The sequence below is a fragment of the Aplidium turbinatum genome, chromosome 17 (genome assembly GCF_918807975.1).
Source record: "Aplidium turbinatum chromosome 17, kaAplTurb1.1, whole genome shotgun sequence".
NCBI lineage: Eukaryota > Metazoa > Chordata > Ascidiacea > Aplousobranchia > Polyclinidae > Aplidium > Aplidium turbinatum.
In genome coordinates, this window is record NC_137488.1 from 20478919 (window position 1) to 20500318 (window position 21400).

The 21400-nt window shown below is 39.4% G+C and overlaps 2 protein-coding genes across 2 annotated transcripts; both read right to left on the reverse strand.

The window, feature by feature from the left end:
• Positions 1–3797: 3797 nt before the first annotated feature.
• LOC145786954 (alpha-L-fucosidase-like) lies at positions 3798–16475 on the reverse strand. Its single transcript, XM_082598703.1, has 6 exons — positions 16337–16475; positions 14927–15158; positions 8343–8593; positions 8087–8231; positions 6754–6954; positions 3798–5927 (listed from the first exon to the last, which is right to left on the reverse strand). The coding sequence occupies exons 1-6, from the start codon at positions 16444–16446 to the stop codon at positions 5505–5507; spliced, it is 1362 nt and encodes a 453-aa protein (XP_082454829.1). The 5' UTR covers positions 16447–16475; the 3' UTR covers positions 3798–5504.
• Positions 16469–21085, reverse strand: LOC145786953 (serine/threonine kinase-like domain-containing protein STKLD1). Its single transcript, XM_082598702.1, has one exon. It carries the CDS (start codon positions 21083–21085, stop codon positions 19106–19108), a length of 1980 nt encoding a protein of 659 aa, XP_082454828.1. The 3' UTR covers positions 16469–19105.
• Between the last annotated feature and the right edge of the window lie 315 nt (positions 21086–21400).

A 21400-nucleotide genomic window follows, 5' to 3' on the forward strand; every position in this document is an offset into this window, starting at 1 on the left:
CCAAACGTCCACAAAACTTGCTTGGATTCTTCCACTTGAATCTTCAAGCACAGATGGATTGCCTTTAATCTTCTTTCTTGCCAATGAATGTCAAAGTTATTTTTTCTTCTGTACCAAACTGAGAAGAAATGTCTTTACTTTTTAGCTTAAAGTTCTTCAGTTGCCTACCGAGAAGAAATGTCTTTAATTTTCTTTGCTTCTTTAGACTACCAACCAACAAGATCTTCTTTTATTATTTCTTTGCTTTTGTAGCCTACCAACCAACAACTTCGTCTTTTATTTTTTACTTCTAAGTGCTTCTGTGCCAAACACTAGACAGAGAATCGTCTTTTATTTTTTTGGCTTCTAAGTGCTTCTGTGCCAAACACTAGATTGATTGATTGATTGATTGATTGATTTTATTTCGTTGTAGGTAAATATAATACAATAAATACAGCAATAAAAAGGAATTTCCAGCAACGGGAATCTGCGAAGAGACCATGGGTCTTCGAGTCAAGCAGATACCCCAGATTCTAATTGAAGTTCTAAAATTGCGATAAGAATAATTCAAAAACGAAAATTGAGACAAGGGTTAGAAGATGGTCACAGAGAAATATATTTAGTAGTGCTAGTATTTGGCGATGAGTGAATTTTTGTGTTGTTTTTTAAAAGAATAAAATGACAATTTACGCAAGCTCGTTGGTAAGGAGTTCCAGACTTTCACTCCGGCATATTTAATGCTGCGCTGGAGTCGGGATGAGGCGTAACGTGGGACAAAGTAACAATCGTTGGAAGAGCGTCTAGTAAGACGTGCATTATACATGAGTTTGGTTTTTTCAAAGTAGTGTGCGAAAGGCAGAGGCAATACATCCGTATCAAATTTAAACATGAATTTAGCAATTTCGTGTTCGTACAAATCTTTAAGCTTGAGTATGTTAAGTTTCTTATAGAAAGGTGTGACATGATCAGACCACCTGCCACCTGCTACTATTCTGACAGCCTTATTTTGTAAGGTGCTAAGCTTGTTCATTTGTGTCTTGCAGCATGAACCCCAGATCGTTATCCCATATACGATATGAGAATGTACCAGTGCGTAGTATAATTGTAATAATGTTTTGTTTGGAAGAATGTATTTGAGTTTCGACAATATCCCTACAGATATAGAAAGTTTCTTGTGGAGCATATTAATATGATGTTCAAAATTTAGACCATTGTCAAAAATAATGCCAAGGTATTTGGCAAACTTAACTTGTTCGATCTGAGCACAATTATAAAGTACATTGATATCTTCTGGGTAGCTGCATTTTTTAGGAGGGATCACAATGACATTTGATTTGGAAGGATTGATAACTAATTTATTGGCATTAATCCAGTTCTTGATGTTAAGTAATTCAGACGATATTTCCTTTTCTAAGTAGGTTGGATTAGGAGCGTTAATTACCAGGCAGGTATCGTCTGCGAAAAGTCTTGGAACAGAAGACGTGCAGTTTGGTAAGTCGTTTACGTACAATAAAAACAGCAATGGACCCAGCGTTGAACCCTGAGGTACACCGTGTGTTATGCATCTCTGTTCAGATTCCTGTTCATTAATCGCGACATACTGCATTCTGTCTTTTAGGTAGGAGGAGAATAATTCGTTTGCTGTACCACGGATTCCATAGTGGTTGAGTTTGTATAGTAGAATGGGATGGTATACCGTGTCAAAGGCTTTTTTGAGATCCAAGAGAACCAAACCTGTGTACAGGTTGCTTTTTACGTGTTCATAGGTGGCACTAATAATATCAATAGCGGCATATGAAGTAGAGGAGCCAGACCGAAATCCAAATTGCGTAGGAGCAAGGACAGAATGTTTGTCTAGAAAGGAAGAGACCCTTTTATATAAGAGCTTTTCCAAAATTTTTTCGAAAGACGATAAGGCACATGCTAGACAGAGAATCGTCTTTTATTTTTTATGGTCACAGCGGTAAACCATAATCTCTTCGTGGGAAAATTGTAACGTAAGATTCCCAAATCCGTTCGTCTGCATGCAATGACCCAAAAATAAACACACTTTCGAAACGTCTATTCAAACAGTGTATTCCAGTAAAATTAGCCCGAGGCTATCGAAAATAGGTGTAACGCCTACACCTCTAAAAAACTGTCACTACAATACAGATTACTTGGATAAAAGACGGAACTTTTGTCCAGCTAGCAAGCACTAAGCCAACAGTTAAATGTGCGGCCAACTTTCAAACAATCATTTTACGAATGACCAGAATAGATATCAATATCTCAAATTCACGTAGAAAGTAACTGTGACGCAATAAATGAAAGACAATTATGAAGTCATTCCAACAGGTGTTTAAGCTGATGTAATATTTCCTGTTTAAACAGGCCCAAACAGGTCCAAACAGGTCTTATGAACGATGGTGCAATTTTGGCACATGCTTTAGGAATTTCCATGACGTAATATTCAGTAGACTTGAACGGTTTTTATATGACGTTTGATTTGGTGAAAATTGTCTAGTCTAGGTTTTATTCTAGTTTTTATTACTTTCATCTGCCGTTTTTTACTTTTCATGAATAATATCTTGAGTCGCTTCTAAAAGATTTCATAGTAGGTTACGATTAAAAAGTTGTGTTGCCCGATAACTCATGTGTAGGCTAATTGACAAAGTGGCCCGCGACCGCAAAAGGTTCGTCACCTCTTGTTTAGTGGATACTGTGGGATATACTTTATGCTGAATTACAGTGAAATTCGCTGAAGCTTACATGTGTTTGTCCCATTGTCCCATTTTTTTAAGAAAGAAATTCCATAGACCACTGCAACTGATGTTCATTGTGTGAACCAACAAAAATCTCTTTGGACCACTAAACATTCCAGGTGGACCACCAGTGGCGCAAACTGTTATATTGCAAATTGTGTAGTAGCTTACATAACCTTAAAAGGGCATCTGCCCCCTCCCACTTCCGGTACCCTTGTCGGTTCCACTGTGGATGTGCTATTGTTAATGCGAAAATTGTTTGTACCTATATTTACTTCGTTTTTGTAATATTGACAATTTGAAGTTTGTTGGTAGCCTATATATATTATGCAACCTACTTCCGCTTCTTATGTTTTGATTGCTTGCTTTTGGACACACCAAGAAGAAAGTGTTTTCAAAAGGTCCATATTTTTGGATTTGGGAACCCCCCCCCCTGAAAATGTCTGGCTACGGGCCTGAAATTGGCAGAGTGCAAACTCCGATAGTTGTTGAAGTTATATCTCTCGGAGTGTGTGCTTGAGAAACACGCTTCAAAGACAGCCCTTCATTTAGAAACACTTGGTGAATAAAATTATCTTCAATCAAAAACACTTCAACAAGCTGACACTTTAGGCTACTCTGTCAATCTCGAAGACTGGCACTGCGTCAGTGATTAAAAACCTCTTGTAAGCTATGGCTGTGGGAGCTCAATATGGTTTGGTTTTGAATCTTTATTTTTAGACTGACAAAGCCTTTCCTGTTAGTTTCGCATACTTGTAAAGGCTTTTGACGCAGGGCAGGTTACTGAGATTGACAGACTGAAATTTCCGATTGTTGAAGTCTTGCTGCAGGGGAATCATTCCATTTATTAGGTGCCGCTGAATGGAAAGCACTCCTAAGAATGCGTTGCTCAAGCGCACACCACGAGAGTCGAACCAGCGCCGCTTGATCTTGAAGCTTCTTCGGCTCGGGTGGGTCAAACTCAACACCACCCTTTTAAATCGGTTTAGAAATAGTTTTAACCAATATCTGCTGGCCATAATACTTCATTCTTCACATGTCTTTTCCATTTTTTTTTTATCAGGAAAATGCAAGCAATTTTTACGATAAATTTTTATTCGAAGAATCAAAAACCGCCGGATACAACTTAGGCCTAGCCTACTTAGAAATGCCACTAAAATATAAATAAACAAAAGCATTTAAAAGGCGGCAGTTAAGGTTTTTAGGACTTCCTGCTTTTGCCAAAAACAAATTCCTCACTGCATTATTCTCAGCCCCACTGCTGAAGTGTGGATCAGCGGTAAAATTAGGCCTAAATGTAGCCTACGATCCTGACGTTAAGTAGCCTAACAGTGGCAAACATACAAACCATAAAACACGAGAAGAATCTCTAGCATATGCATAAACAAGAAGTGTAAATGCAAAACTACCATTCGCAATACGCATAAAGAATATTGGACAATCAACATTCAACAAGCCAGTGCAGCGTAGATATTAACGACCTGTTTTAGCGTGATGCTGCGAGTTCGCTGTGGTAATAGCGATTTGCACTAGATTTCGGAATACAGTTCCCTAGTCATGTGCTATTACGAACACGTGCATATGTCGTAGCACATGACTAGGGGAACTGTGTTTCGAAAGCTAGTGCTATTCGCAATTATCACAGCAATCTCCCAGCATCAGGCTACAACAGGTCGTTAGTATCTACATTGTGAAGTAAGCAACGATCACGCTGTTAAAAGAGAAACTTAATCTTTTGCAAGTTAGTGCAGATTCTGATTGTCGATAAAGCTTGGCCCAAGCTGACGTTAATCATAACGACTATAGTATACATAAGAAATACATAAAGTCAATTTATTTCCGAACTATAACGTTAATTAATCGTTCATTAAAGTTATCGTTAATCATACCTAGGCGATACATAAAGTGAGTGAATTTATATCAGAATCAAAAACAAAAAGTTGATCATACAATACAATGAGTTAGTTTCATAGCTGGGTCACTCCTAATAAGCCTCGTGTGATTTTTTTACTGAAGCAATGAATTCAACCTTTAGGGGTTTACACGTTGTATTGCATCAGTTTAGATTTAAAACTAAACAATATCTTTGGTCGTGCAAAACTTTACTGGTTTCTTCAGCAAATTCAGCATCTTATCACAATCATAATGTTAAAAGCTGCAATGCAATAATTATAATAATGGACGGAAAGTGCAAAGGAATTTATTTTCACACGAGTTAGTGCAATCATAAATACTGTAGCTGAAAAAAAAATTGTTTTTCTATTTGAATAAGCTTAACTGAAGATGATCTAGCTGCTAGCTGGTCGAAAACGATTTTTAGCTATTTATGATTAAACTGACTATAGTGTGAAAATAAATTCGAATGTATTACAAGACATGTAACCGAGTCGTTCATATCAAGCATTGTTGTGGGTTTGACCCCTGTCAGAACATATTTCATTTTCTTGATTATGGATGGAAAAAGGTTTCAAAATCTAAGCACGGACATTTTATAACGTAGAAAGTGTTGGCTCTGCGCCATGTTATTCGAACGATCACTAATTAAAAGTTAAGACTGCTTGAAACAATATTTTTCGAGCCATGTTTCGTTTGAAACACCCTAGTGACAATGCTCATTTATGACTGATTGTTACGCCACACCCTCACAGGCTTTCTATAATCTATATGCCTAGGGTTGATTTGGATGCATACAAGTGAATAGAGACGATTACCACACAATTGTAATTGTGAGATCACAAGGGATGACGTGAATTGATGAGGCAGGTTGGTTGGTATTTGTTCTCATTTGTCAGTGAAACCTTTGAGCCGCAGAACCCACACCCATTGCAGGTCTAGGGTGACGGGCATGGTTACCACAATGCCGCTCGACTTCATGAGGACCCATTTCAACCCAGACGGGCCCCCGAGCAAGTCGACGGTGGCCGACGGGCCAAGTGGGATTGGGGCGCCTAGATTGATCGCGGATTCCCACTTGAAGACAAAGGCGTAAACGACGTCACCATTCTTAGTGTACCAAACGTCAGGGTTGACTGTGTCATTCTGGTGGGACCAGGGCCGGCTCTCGTACACCGCCTCTCCGTTCACCCCCAACCACTGCCCCGTCTGGCGGAGACGCTCCTCAAATATTGGGGAGATGGTCCCTTCTTTTGTTGGGCCGATGTTCATAAGGAAGTTTCCATTACAGCTGATAGTTCTAACGAGTTCCTGAAACAAAGCAGGTAAATGGTCAACTGGATGACAGGTTGATGTACAGATACCACACAACTTCATGGAAGAGATATAAGGTCATTCGCCAGATTTTATAATAGTACGAAAAACAAAAGGCTTACATCACAATACACATAATTCATAAACATGTCACAGAGGAACGCATAAGTACGCTCAGTGGAGAATAATGCAGTCTGATTAGCCAGGAGCAGCGAAAGACAATTTAGTCAGTCAGCTGCAAGAATCGCTTGGACAACTCGCATACAATGAACAAGTCGGGAGCAGCTGTTTCCATCGCTGTACGCCGTACACGAAATTGACTTTCATATAGCAAACTATCCTGAATAAAATTTCATCCGTGTTGGTTCTTTATATGCGAGTTCTACTCTAAAAGATAATGAAAACCCGTGAATCAGATACTTCAAAAAAAGCATGACAACAGTTGATTTGTAAACTGAAAACTATTTCGAAACTTTTCTGTTCTTAGCAAAGTAGCATTGTCACATTGTCCCTAGTTTAGATTTCCACATCACTGTTGAAACAGATCTTTTGCCGCTCAAATTGATATCAAAATATCTTTTCCAATACAAATTGTTGTAAGTTAGTGCAAAAATCGACCAGGCTTCGTTAGAAAGCAGTTCTTTCCAACTCCAAGGGGGGGAGGGGGAGGATAAAGTTTATCCACTAAAGTGGAGCTAAACAATGTTTGTATCAAGAGAGAAATCTTACATTAGCTTTTCAAACTAACGTAAGCTATCACTGAGAACGATAAATGCCTTGCCAACTAAAGCAAAATATTATTTGTAAACTCTTGTTTCTTCACCTGAAGCAATTCTTCCATCGTCCTGTACTGGTCTAGGTCTGCGTTCCTCCTGAATCCCCAGGAAGCCTTGTCAATGGTGATGCAGTTCTCCCACTTCTTCGCTTGAAGTGTACCAGGGTTGTAGTGGTCTTGACAGGTCAGGTATCCCCCGTGCTTGCACAGGGTGTCTTTACCCCACCGGTCGTTTGTGACGACAGTGTCCTGAGAATGGTTGAACACAAATCAAAAATGATTATCAAAATTGCGAGTAGAAGGTTGCACATAGCTCGAAGCTGCAAGTGTTCGTCTGACTCTCTTCAGGAGCTTTCGTCAGAATAAAATAAACTTAAACGTGGTGAAGTATTTATAGTAGTTCTAAGAGAAACGAAATATAAATTTGACTGATCAGAAGAATTCAAATCAACGAAAGAGCTCTAACCCTTTGAATGTTGGGGGGCTGTCAACTGTTCAACTTTTTTGTATCAACAATAATTTGTATCTCTAAAACCACTGAGGCTGCGACTACGAGATTTCTTGACTTTTCCTAACTTTTATTCACCTCTATTGAGCTGAAATTTTGAGCGAATAAAGGTTATAAGTTGAGAGATTTAAGACATTTCTCAGCACATCCTCTGAAATATTTCATATTCTATTTACAGTGCACACCGCCACACCGTTTCAACCTTCCGGTCTCCTCGGTGCAGTAGATACGCTGGAATGGCCATGGAGATATATACTTCCATGTGACATTTTTTTTGCATTATTATATTATTTTGCATGAAAAATATAGATTCAAATTGAGATTATGATAAAAAAGTTTAATCACAACATTGCAATGCATGTTCTTCATTACTCTACCAAAAAATAATGTGTAAACTCACGCAATCGCAAAATAATCCAAAAGTCATAAGTCACCTCAACATTTCAACGTATATGAGCAGTTCTAAAATTCACATATTTTTAATTTACGGATATGCTATGTACTGACTCTCGTCAAATTGGTTAAGTTTTAGACTGATTCAAAAAGTTTCCTACAACTCAGCGGTTATGAACTGAGCAAATGTCAGTTGAGCAAGTGACAACTGAGCTAGCAACATTTCAGCAAGTGGCTGAAATGTCAGTTGAGCAAGTGACAACTGAGCTAGCAACATTTCAGCAAGTGGCTGAAGTTGGTAAATGATGAACCTGAGCAAGCCGAAACCTGGCATGTCACAAGTGAGCAAATTCAGTTTAGCAAGTCCGAGCTAGGTAAATATCTCATTTGCTGACTTGGCAGTAGCTGAAATGTACTTGCTGAGTTATCGCATGCCGAGTGGTCTGACGACCGATTCAACATCTGCAGTCTGAGACAAACCTTGACTGGACTCGTGTTGTAAAGCCAAGCGATGAACTCGGTGCTGTTCCAATACGCGCTGCTAGCCTCCCATTGTCCATCCGACCATATCACCTCCGGTTTGTAACGGCTCACTATGTCGTACAGCTCCGGCATTGTCTTGGTCCTGAAGTCATAAACGATTATATCTATAAAGCATTGCGTAATGATTACATAATGGTGACATCAATAAATAGATGAAACTTAAAAATAATCAAAACTGAAATTGTAGCACTACCTGACAAAGTCTTGAGTCTTGAACTGATTGGCTTTGTCCTGCACATACAAGGGATGGAACCACTCAAAGAGGGAGTGATAGAGACCGAAGTGGATTGACGTCCGATTCCGAATCGCTGTAGCCAACTCGCCAACCAGATCACGCTTCGGGCCGACATCGACAGAATTCCAGTTGAATGAATTGGCGGAAGGCCAGTTCGTGTATCCCTCATGATGCTTGCTGGTGAGAACCACGTATCGCGCCCCGGACGCCTGGAAAGGTGCATTTATGACGCAAACAATATGACACTGGGTTTACTGTCTGTGTAAACGTCTATGTCGGAAGCCAGTAGCTTGACACCGTCACAATAATTTCAACTAAAGCTTGATACATAAACATTTACTTGAAATTAAAAGCTGTTTTTCCGGCGAATGCACTGGCAGATTATCATTACAATTTGTTGTTACTCTGTGGAAACCGAATAGTTGAGACAACTACAATCACACATTCACACGAATAGCGAGTTCAGAAAATAGAGCAGACTACAAGTTTAGCAACGTGTGAGTGCGTCAAGGACAGCTCCCCATTCATTGACAACTAATGGGCAGAATCATTTACAGGCAACAACGCTTCAACAAGAAGAAATTTCAAAATCACTGCACAAAAAAAGCAAACTACTGTTCAATACAGACTTCACGAACCTCGTATACTCCATGCTTCACAACAGAAACATGAAGCGATAAATTATATACAGCTAACATTGTTTGATCGCGCTCATCTGAGGAACGCCGCTGTGCACACCCCATAAAGAATTGCGTCCTGATCCTGAACCACAGCAAGCTCCATCAAAATCTTAGGGCAGTAACATGTCCGCCTTGATAGCTCTGTGGACCAAGATGAGGCTTTGCCAATCGGAATGGCCCGTTTCGGTGAGTCCGATTCGGTGAGTCCGATCCTTTAACGGGGGATTTTTTCATTTTTTTTTTTAATTATCGGGTACCGTAGCCTAATTATCATTGCCGTTTTAGGGTTAGGGGTTAGGGTTAGTTAGGGGTTAGAGGTTAGGAACTCACCGAATCGGACTCACCGAATAGTAGCAGACCCTTTGCCAATAAGGTTGTGGCAAGGTAGTTCAATTCTCAACGTGTGTTCAATTCCTAAATAAGGGACTTCAAAGACAGCTCTCTGCTCCCAATCAGTGCCGCCCGGTTGGCTTTTGGTGACGTGTTTTTTTACCTTGACACGACACAACTTTCAAGTGAAATCTGCTGCAATTTTCATCTCGATAGAAGAGAAGCTACCAATAACTGAAAATGAAAAAGCTCGGTTTGCTAGTAGGCTAGCATTTCAGCAGCAATTTAGCTGTTCCTATATTAACTTCGGTGGTTTGGCGATCAAGCAAGCGGCAAAGTCGTGTAGTGAGACCAGGCAAAGTGAAGTTTTATCACAAATCATTGAGGCAGTTTCAAACCTATTTTATTATTAAATCAACAAAAAAATTAATTTAAAACAAAAATTACAACGAATTTTGTGTCGAAAGTAAACATTTTCGAAAACTTTCTGTGTTGATGATGGCGTATGAGCGATCTTTCCTGGCTAGATTGGAGGGCAGGAAATCTTCAGCCACTCAGCAGGCTCGTCGCGGAATGGCCCGTTTCGGTGAGTCCGATCCCTTAACGGGGGATTTTTTCAATTTTTTTTTAAATTATCGGGTACCGTAGCCTAATTATCATTGCCGTTCTCGTCGTCCAGGACCCTCAGACCATGCGCACCGTGTGGAGGCCGGTGGGTTAGGCAGTGGTGGATGACATGGTCTGCGGTCTGTTCCGTGGCATCACACTCGCATTCTGATGAAGGAGCCAGGCCCCACTTGTGCATGTCCAAACGAAAGCGGCCGACGCCAGTTCGCAGGCGGTTAAGCCTGACCCAGGCAAGCCTTGTGAGGGACATCCCTGGTGGGCGGGGATCGGCGTCAGGTATGAAGTCACGGAGCGTGGAGGTGTGATTTTACCACTCCGTGTTCCACATGTGGTTTATCCAGTGTGCCTCACTTAAACCAAGTTATTCTGCGTTCTTAAGTAGTTGTTGTGCGGCAGGCACAAAGGGGCATATTGATTTCAGCCGCTGCTTTATAGGTGGTGGTCGCTGCATGGAGGAGATGGTCGGGGTCCAAAGCGCGGCGTGCGAGAGAAATCGTGGCTCCTTTACGGCGTAGCTCAGTGGGTTGGATGCCTGCTAGGATGAGTATTGAGTAGGCAGTCCGTTGGAGTGGGACGCAGGCATCCAGTCACAGTACGCAGTGCGTCGTTAATGGCGGTATCAATCTGGTGGATGTGAGAACTACGACACCAGACCGGCGCGCAGTACTTAGCGGTGGAATGAACAAGGGCTAGGGTAGCTGTACGAAGAGTTTTAGCACCAGCTACTCAGCCGGAACCCGCCAATCGCCTCAAAAGTGCGACGCGTGTAGATAGTTTTTTGCGCAGTGACCTCAAGTGCTGGCAGTATGTGAGTGACCTGTCCAGGGTTATGCCAAGGTATGTAGGTTCGGCACAGTAGGGCAGGCGTTCCCCATCAATGTTGATGTTTGTCTCACGCTGTGCCTCCCGGTTGTTAAGGTGGAAGGCCGCCGACACTGTCTTTGACTTGCTGAGCTGTAGCTTCCATTTCTGGAGGTATGCTGATAGTGTTTGCATGTCTTGGCTGAAGTTCCTCTCCACTGACTGCCAGTTTCCTGCTGAGTGCAGGAGTGCCAGGTCGTCTACGTAAGCATATTTCCTGGAGATGGTGGGGGGCAAGTCGTAGGTGAATATGTTGAACAGGAGAGGAGCCAAGACTGAGCCCTGTGGGACGCCATTTTTAAGTCGGCGTAGTCTGCTTCGACGACCGTTACTGGTTGTGAGAGTAAAACTGCGGTTTTGCACAAGTTCCATCATCATATGGACCATGTGTCTGTCAGGGAGAAGACGGAGTAACTTGCATGTAAGGCCGCTATGCCATACGGTATCATAGGCAGCCGTAAGATCAACAAACACGGCGCCAGCCTTCTTCTTAGACGAGAAGCTGTTCTCAATGTCTTGGGTCATAAGTGTGACCTGATCTAGGGTTGATCGTCCGTGTCGGAAACCAGCTTGTTCACGGGGGAGCTGCGGATCTATTATTGGTTCGACACGGGCGTAGATGAGTCTCTCGAGGATCTTGAAGGGAATGCAAAGCAGTGAGATTGGACGGTAGCTCTTTGGGTCACCTGGGGGCTTCTTCAGCTTAGGAACAGCAACCACAAGGGCTCTTCTCCAGATTCTGGGAATTGTCAGGTGGCGCAAACAGCAGGAAAGGAAGTCTTTTAACCAGGGCTTTAAGGAGGCAGCAGCATGGAGTATCAACTCCGGGTATCAACTCTGTGTTGAATATTTGTAAGAATAATTGTCAACGAAACGAAATAGCCTTCCTTTCAAAATCAAACAAATATTTTGAAATCTTTTTTTGTATAATACAGTTTGTTTCCATACGCCTCTGCCACAGCAACTTGTCCGACGTTGAGAAATGTTTCCATGTCAATGCGACAAGCACGATGAGCAGCCAATCAGAAACCAGTAAGCGGCAGCATCACAACGACATCGTTTGATCATGAAAATTAAATGATGTTTTTCACCACGAATTCAACGGAATAACATAATACGATCTTCTTGTGTAAACTTAGCTAAGCAAGCACACGGTGTTTCAGGTGATAATGTGCAAGTGAAATCTAATCAAAGATCGCCCATAGTTAGATTTAGTTTGAATGTCAAAATAATTTAACTTTATATATAACGTCGATAGTTATGTGGCTGGTGACGCTGGTCTATCACAGATGTCGAAAATGATGGTCTTCCAAACCTTCCTGTCATTTGACATCCGTGCTGTAATGAAGTTATTGGTTTTGACAGTTGTGTAAGTGGTCCGTTTGTTTATTTATTTTATTTATTTTCATAAGTTTACTTTTGTGGTGAGTCTGCCCTATCGTGACTCAGAAATGTACATAGGATATCGTGGGCAAGGAAAATGACTGGGTGACATATGACGTCACTAACTGAGGCCTTCAACTGGTGAACTATCTTACTTGTAGATCTCAGCAATAAACAAACAAAGCGTTACAAAGTATCACTCCAATAGACAATAGAGCAGGGATAGTCAAAATCATTTCAAGTTCTTAAACCAGCAAAGTCACCCAAGCGTGTCTAATAAGGTCTGAGAACAAAGAAGATTGTGACGCTATCGCCTGGATTGTTAAAGTCAACTTTCAAATCAACTGAGAATTATAGCGCGTTGAAACAACAATAAATGAAGTTATTCGTTCAAAACGGGTAAGAAGTTTTAATGAAATAAATTTCATCTTTAAAAAGGTACTACCCAGCAAATCACCCAGTAAATCGATCCTTGCTTATGTTGATGCCATGTTTCTGAACTGAGATAGGCTCAAATGTGATCAACAAATAGAAATCGTAATTTCGGGTTAGAGTATGTGTAAATCACACCTGGCTATTGTTAAGCTTACAAAGATATGTCAAGATCAACCAAGCTATATCCTCGCTCAATATTACATCCATCCAACTTCAACCAACGTTAAAAACTAGTTATTTACATGGAAATTGACAGAGCTTGAAAACAAACAATGAAAAGGCTCCCAACAACTTGAACATGACGATAAATACATTGATTTGTCGTTATTACAATGTTCACAAACATATGGCTGATGCATAAGCTCCATGGATTAAAAGAAATTCATAATGACAAGGAATCACCAACGCAATGTTAAAGTCAATAGTCCCCTGGCCATGTCAATAGGAGATGTGGCCGCGTCAAACAGAGACGCGCCTTGAAAAGCATTCGCGCAGCATTCGTCGGGATAAAGTGATGCTCTGATCAAACAACGGCTCGATTTAGCGAATTTAAAAGACAGCATTATCGCAGTCCACCGGGCAACTCGTGAGAGGCATCGTCATCAATGGATGACCAGAAACACAGTTCCCGTTAACACAATCGCGTATGGAAATAAATTTCAAACGTCAATGTTTTATTTCTGATTTCTCTTTCAGCACTAGTTGCTACATGGCTTCTGTCTGAAGTTTACGATTTTTAACAGAATTCTTAAAACTTTATAAGCAAGTCAACAGTTGTCTGAAAACTATCAGAAGATGTTAATGTTCATAGATGAAGCGTTTACATTTGCATTAGTCACTGGTTTTGCAAACACTTACATCCGCTGCCTGTACTTTTGAAACACTTTTTGCTTCGAAAAGCGCGTACGTTTCATTTTGCGTCTACTCAACGTAGTAAAGCGTTTTTTTATCGGTCCAGGAACGATCCTTTCGCTTTAGAGCTGACCTGATGAAGCGAAAGAGCATACATACATACAACTTGAGAAAAACCACGAGGCTGATCTGTTCACAACGAACCAAAGCGATTATTTCAGGGACACAAGTAGAGTTTCTTGCGTCGGTTCAATCTCTTTACAAACCAGCCAACCTGGCGAACATACTTGTAAACCAAACAACTACAATGTTTGAAGTCACGCTTGAAACTCTAGTCCGTCAATTGAACATGGCAACCTTGCAACCAAAGACATTGAGGGTACGATGCCCAGAGTAAGCCAATGTACGGTGCGAACACTAATAGTACTTAGTAGAATAGGCATTAGGCAGACTCTATTAAATAGTGGAAGATTGTACAAAACAGTGAAACCTATCCGACCGAGCAAGCTTGATAGCACAATGTGAAGCATTGGTTTTAGTGAGGCCAATCGCTGGTTTTTAGCATGAAAAGAATATTCTGTAAATTGTGCGTCTACAAATGACATGCATGATGCTCAGCTCCTCATTAGCTATATTGAAGCTCGCCACAACGGGGTCTGTGCAAACAATTACAAAAGCAGGTCATCAGTGGGTTAATCAATAAATTCAATTAAAAAGTAATAAATAATGTACAAATAATATTCTGTTAGATGTTTCTCTGACAATAGGCCGGTCCTGCCACTCAAATAACAAAGCCGGGAGGTTTATCCATCGATCCACCTTAATCAATACACGACAAAATCATTTAATAGCTGTATAATGATTTTCTAAAAAAATGATTGCTGAAGGCTTTCCCCGCTGACGTTACAAATATTGCTGAGCAAAGATAAACTTTTATAGTGCACTTTAAAGTTTAGTTGTCAAAGCTTAACTTAGTTATATACATTTTTAAAGTGTTCTGGTCTGAAACTTTAGGATGGATTATATGACGAGCTGCTTTCTTGCTATGCTGGACGGTGTACCACCATCAGGGGGGAACAAACAACCAGAGCACAATAGGATATCATGACGGAACAAAGACATCCTGGCAGACATTTGTTTTTCCAACAGATCAAATACCTGGGGAGACTTACAGATCGAAATGGATTCAATAAAAGCATACAAAAAAAACCCTTTACTTTTCTTTCTTCAATTGACAATAATGATTTAGGTTTACAAGATTCCGTAGAACACAAACCTTCCAGCAAAGGCACTATACGCCCGAAAGGCACCACTCAAATATTTGAACATTTAATCTTGATGTTTTTCCTTTAAAATGCCAAAATCTGCACCAACCTTAAGAAGATCTGCCCATTTATCAGGGTCAAAGAACTCAGTTGTGAATTCAGGAGCAAAGTCGGCATATTGGAAAGCAGGAGGGTAGTTTTGTTCCATGAAGAATGTAGCTGATGGGCTTGCCAGTCCCTTCCAATTATACCAAAACCATTCCCCAGCAAATCCCTGCCCAAAGCTTGGCACAGAAAACACTCCCCAGTGGATGAAGATTCCAACTTTAGATTGGTCATACCTAAGAATAGGGGCTATGGTTATGTTCAAGGCAACATAATTTAATCAAATATTTTAAACTTTTCTACCAACTGAACCATAGCTGAGACAAACAGCTTCACATTTTATCAATCAATGTTTAATTAAAACAAGATATATACTGTAGATGTCTACAAACGTCACACTATGTTCTGTCACTGTTGTGCGACATATAATTCTTTGGTGCGTTCTGTCACTGTTGTGCGACATATAATTTGCTCTTTGGCTGTGTTTAATGTTTCCTCAGCTTTGTTTGCTGTGCCACATGCTCCAGTTGCAAAGTACATCAACCATAAGTTATGTGCTAACAATGCATTTATGACAAGACCGTTCAATAAATCAAAATTATTTGCTAATACAGTTTCAATATTTTACTGCAAGAGCTGGGAGCACTTTGGGTTAAACTTTATAGCTTTGGTCTGATAAACATCGTATCTACCAAACATCGCCGTCAGTTTGTTGACTTTACACCAACACAGAATTTATGCATAACGAACAACAATAATGAGCAAGCAAAAGTTTAAAAAAACTAAATTGGCAAACACTGATTATTGCAAAAGTATTACAAAAGGTTTGTAAAAGTAAATATGCCTGGTAGAGTGATAGTGGTATATCACTCACTTTGGTACATGTAAAACAATGAGTTTCAAGCATGAAAGTGCCATACAAAATTGTGCCACTACAACTACATACTGCTTTGTGATTGTATAACACCAGATGATGACAGTATTAATCCCTTGGAAAAGTTTCAACTGTAGCATTGTTGTTCAAAGTTCAAATTGTTCGCATTTATATTTCAATGCCAGCAACCTTTATATGGTATCATATATATTAAATATATGCTTGTGGAACTTGTCACATGCGTGGTCGAGGGCACTGGTGGCGGTGAGCATTCAGAAGGGTTACTGTTCATTGTTCAATACGTATCCTGACCAGTGACCATGTAGTTGTGTCCTAACACGACATTCAATGACATATTTGAGAACAGACAGAAAGATTGGATTCCTTGCGTTCTTATGCATCAAATATAAATTTTCTCTTCAGGGCAGTAGCTTGAATGAAAAACATAGTCTTTTTTATGTTTAATTAATAATATTTGGATTGCCATATGTTATCACTAAAACTAAAGTAAAGTATGCTAGTGCTGCTACAAATCCTTACCATGATGGGAGTGGCCTGCTGTCCAGGGATGTCCAGTCAGGGGTGTATGTTGCCAGTGATGTTTTCAAAAGAGCTAAAGCCACAACAACAATCAACTTCATTGTATACATGACAATCAACCTTGCCTACAAATCTACACACAACTAATAAAATAGAATTACAGTGCATGAAAAATTATTATTTGATAAAAATGTACATACAAAATATTGTGCAAGGTGGTGATTAGTAAAACAACAAAAGATGCTTGTTCAAAATGATAATTTTAATCGCTGATGTCAATACGAAGCAAAACAACAACAAGTATACCGGTAGGCTACTATAAAAACTGTGACAACCTAAACTCCATTTTGATAGAGTCGTGATATGAATAAAAGTATTAATCCAGACAGCAAAATCCATCATTTTTACATTGACAGATTTTGCTGCCTAGAAAAGCATACCATTCATATTATATATATAATTGCTACAGTGCAAATGCTACAGATCATTAAACACAAAATATTTCAGTGGATGAAAAACTTTAACACAGGTGGTGTTGATTTCTATAAACTTAATCACAAAATGCAAAGCTTTCAGTATAACACAGGTACAAACACAACATCATTTCACTTGCTTATCAAGAATCTTTTCTAAGATCACAAAACAGTTGAATTTAAAAAGTTGCCGTATAGCATAACGGTTAGTAATAAAACATTTATGCTGATGAAAAAAAGACCATTGAACCTAAATCCTGTTCAATGCAAATAATTACTTATCGGTGACGGTGGAAAAGATAGAGCAAACTTTAGCTTATTCTTGGTATATATTTCCAATGTTGTAAAAAATGAATTGAATAAATTAAAGAAAAAAACAACATGTTTGTGCAATTTACATATTTACATAGTGATGTTGAACTACTGCTTGGTCATAACAAAGATTACAAATGAAAGATGACATGGAAATGATATCAATACAAACAACATACAATATAATTTGTAGCTAACGAATATACTTGTCTTGGATAAAAACATAAGTTTTATGAAAACTAAAACGCTTGCTAGGAAGATGAAGAAAAATAGTGAAGAATAGAGGAAAGAAAACAAGACTTTGATTAAGAAGTTTTGCTTGATACCTTAGATAAGTACATGATATCGAGCATATAGGTGGTGCGTCAGGGGCGTATCCTCAATGGAAGCAAGGGAAGCATTGCTTCCCCTGTCAAAATTGAAAAAAGATAAAATTATGTTTTTTAGTAAAACGGTTTCGTAATTTCTTTACCTGAATACAAATTAGAACGGTTTCTAACTCATGTCCCCGTATAATTTCAGCTCAGTTTTAATTTTAAAAAAGTTGGAAGCGTACGGAAGCTAAGATTCGTATCGCTTCCCTTGCTCTCGTTTTTGCTATACTAAGAAACAAGTGAGAGACTAAGGAAAAAAAGCAGAGCAAAGTTTGCGCGAGTTACGTTTCTTTTAACTAATCCACGGAAGCAATTTTTCAATCGCTTCCCCGTCGCAGTGTTACCAGATTGGCCAAATTCCACAAATTAGGCTTTTTTTAAATTAATTCTTTAAAATGCATAATAATCAATATTTCTCAAATATTGTAACCTTACCACATGAAACCATGTTCACCATTGTTCAATATATGTTCTATACTTGTTTAATACTCGTAATGTGGCGGATTAAAACTCATCCACTACAGCCTTTTATACTTGCTATTTTTCGTGCTATACTTGCAGAATTATTTTTGATAAAATTTCTTGAAACCCGCTACAAGTCATAAAATGTATGTACATTTTATTATAAATTTTATACAAATATTACCCTAAAGTGTTTCCAGAAAGCACTATAATCCATTATTTGAGTGTAATTTTGCAAAAAAAATTCCGGGGGGGCATGCCCCCGGACCCCCCTAGAAAACACGTGCCTTCGGCACGCTCTGATTCCCCACGAGTTTTATTGCTTCCCTTGCTCAACCAACCAGGATACGCCACTGTGGTGCGTGCATACTAGAGGATGCTTGATTGAAAAAAAAAAAAATAGATATTATACATTAACAAAATATAAAAAAAAAAACTGTAACTTTGTGCAATGAGATATATTGTGGCTATAACTTCTTCATTCACTTTAAAAGTTAAGTAAAAATTCACACGGTATGTATTGTAGAAGATAATATAACAGGAGCTAACAGATTACACAAACACAAGCAATTAAACATAACATAAAATTTAGCAACAAAATATATTTCTACAAACCACAACCACCCTCAGCAGTGTAAAAAATAAAAAAATGAAAATTATATCACTATGCAAACTTTAGCACAAGTTTAAATATAAAAAATGCACCAAAAATACTAACAAATCTTCGGGTACTGACTTGTAAGAATATCATTTGAAGAAACATCTGGAATGGATTAGTTGAGAAAGAAACCGTTTGTCTAGCTTGGTTATCTGGTGAGCAACATTTAATTTCCAAAATAATATGTATTAAATTAAAATGAACACTCTAGAATTATTTTCAGAGTTCAGTGAACTATATAGCAAAGTTTAAAATACAGTGATTGAACTGAATAAACACTAAGCAGATTATTTTATAGCAACCATAAGAAAACATGGAGTTAGACTTAGAACAGTTTTGAATGTACCCTATTGAAAGAAAATAGCTGCGGCAAATGAGTTCACAAGAATATTGATAGTTAACCAACTCATTTGCAGACCGGCATGAGTTAGGGTTGCCGGGCCCGCTATGGTTATTCACAGTCGATGTGTCAAAGACAAAAACCTCATGATCAGCGTGCTGATTTTTTAGCAGATCTTGGGCGAGCTAAAGCAGATGAAGGACGTTGGACTTTGACATTACCTCCAAGCTTTTTGAGAACAACATCAGCACTACCAGCAATGTCTTCATTCCCTCTATACTTCTTTCTAATGCTACCTACAATGTCCTTTAATTTTAAACTTGGTGCAGATAGCTCAGTCATAACATCATCATACTCAGTAAGTTCTAGCAAAAGTGTGACAAAGTTTTCCACAATATCGACAACTTCTTTGTGCTTTTGATATGCATCCACTGCAACTTGTAATCCAACAATATCTTCACTTGGCGATATCACACGATAGCAGCATTCTTCACCACACGTCACAATGCTAGCGAGAGCCATGAACGCATTCTTTACCACTTTAGCATCAGAGAGATGTTGTTGTACAGCCTCCATTATGCGAGTGATGGCAATGTCACACAAAACATCAACATTATCATCTTCCAGGGACAATGACCATATGGCGGAGCATGCAGCTTCGATGACAGAAGAGTTATCCTTGTGGGCTTCCAGTGCGTTGCAAACATCATGCATTCCTTTTTCTTCAGTGACTATCTTTGCATTGGACTCATTTATGGAGAGACTCCACAAAGCCCCGCAACAAGTGGCACAAATGTTGGCATCTGCGGAGAATTGTCTCATCACTGACAACACATCTTGCACCCCACCGAGCTGACCAATTATATCTGCTGTGGCTTCATCAGCAGACAGTGCAATAATCAAAGAGCAAGCTGACGCTTGAAGTTCACGACTGGCCGGGTACGATCGCATGGCAACTAATATGGGCTTCACCACTTCTTTGGTGTAAAGAATGTCATCAAGACCATCTGAATTCTCTATCAAGTGGAGAAAAACCTTGCAAGCATTCAACTGCACAATCACACACTCCAAGTGGATCTCCATAGCTTTCACAATTTGCTTCTTCATTGCAGTTTTTAGGCTGGCACAAAATTTCTTGTCTTTTGTTTTTATATTCAAGTGCTTAAAGATCAGCTTTTGAGCATCCTCATTCTGCACATTTTTTGTCATGTAAGAAAACAATTCAGCTACTGATTTAAACTGAGGCAGCTTGTCCAATGATGCTGTGTAGGTTTTTCGTTTTTGAACCAACACAGAATCAGGATTTAGAAGCAAGCATTCTTTCACGTAAGGAAATGCGACCAGTTCTTCAGCGGTTGGTCGTTGCTGGAAGTTCCTTCTCAACATGGTTCGAATCAGCTGACAAAGTTGAGGCGAATATTTGTACTTTGGTAATTCAGTCAAAATATCTTCAAGACATTGTGGGTTTTGTTTAATCTCAAACAAGGTGCTAGAGATTTGCACTGGATCCATAAATGCGCAAGTAGCCAACTCAAGGATGATGCAGCCGAGAGACCAAACATCACTTCTCTCGTCGTAAGGTCGCTCCATGACTTCAGGTGCCATCCAGTTCATTGAGCCAACTGTAGTTCTAGTTCTTGTCCGTGCATCACCCATGACAGTGGCAACACCAAAATCACCAATACAAATGCTTAAATTTTTTGTCATGAAGATATTGCTAGGTTTTAGGTCTCGGTGTATAACTTCTTTTTTGTGAACAAAAACCAATGCTTCTAGCATTTGTCCAAGCCATTTTTTCAGTATCATTTCATCTATGTTCTCTTGTTTCATTCGTTTTGTTTTTAAGACTTTAGCCAAATCTCCCATTTCATAGAAATCCATAACAATGCACACAAACATTGCACATTCCTCCCGATCCCAGGTCACAAAAAACTCTTTGTAGCCGCAAATAAATTGATGGCGCAACTCCTGCAAAGCCATTGCCTCTTTGAATGCTTTGTTAGCTTCACTTTCATCATTACACTCAACCTTCTTTAAAACATACTGCAATCCATCACCACGATGTTCAACCAAAAACACTGAACCTTGAGCACCTCTGCCAAGCCTCTGTAGCAGCTTGTAGGACTCCATTAATGTCTTGTAATAAAAAGTTTAGTTACTTGCCACAGTATATTTTAATAAAACACAATTTCAATGCTGCTACAAATAAACATTGGTAACGGCATATTCAGGTTTTAAATATTGCATAATTGATTAAACAATTAACCAACCGTATATTGGACACTACTTTTTTTAAACCTGCGAGAATAGCGAATCCTCACATTTTGTTGTTTGTCAACAAAACAAATAAGCTGAACTGCTTTAATCACATAAAGTGAAAACCTAAATCTCTGCTCGCTTCTACAACAGCTGCGTGGCCGAGTGGTGAGATTGTTTATGTGGCGC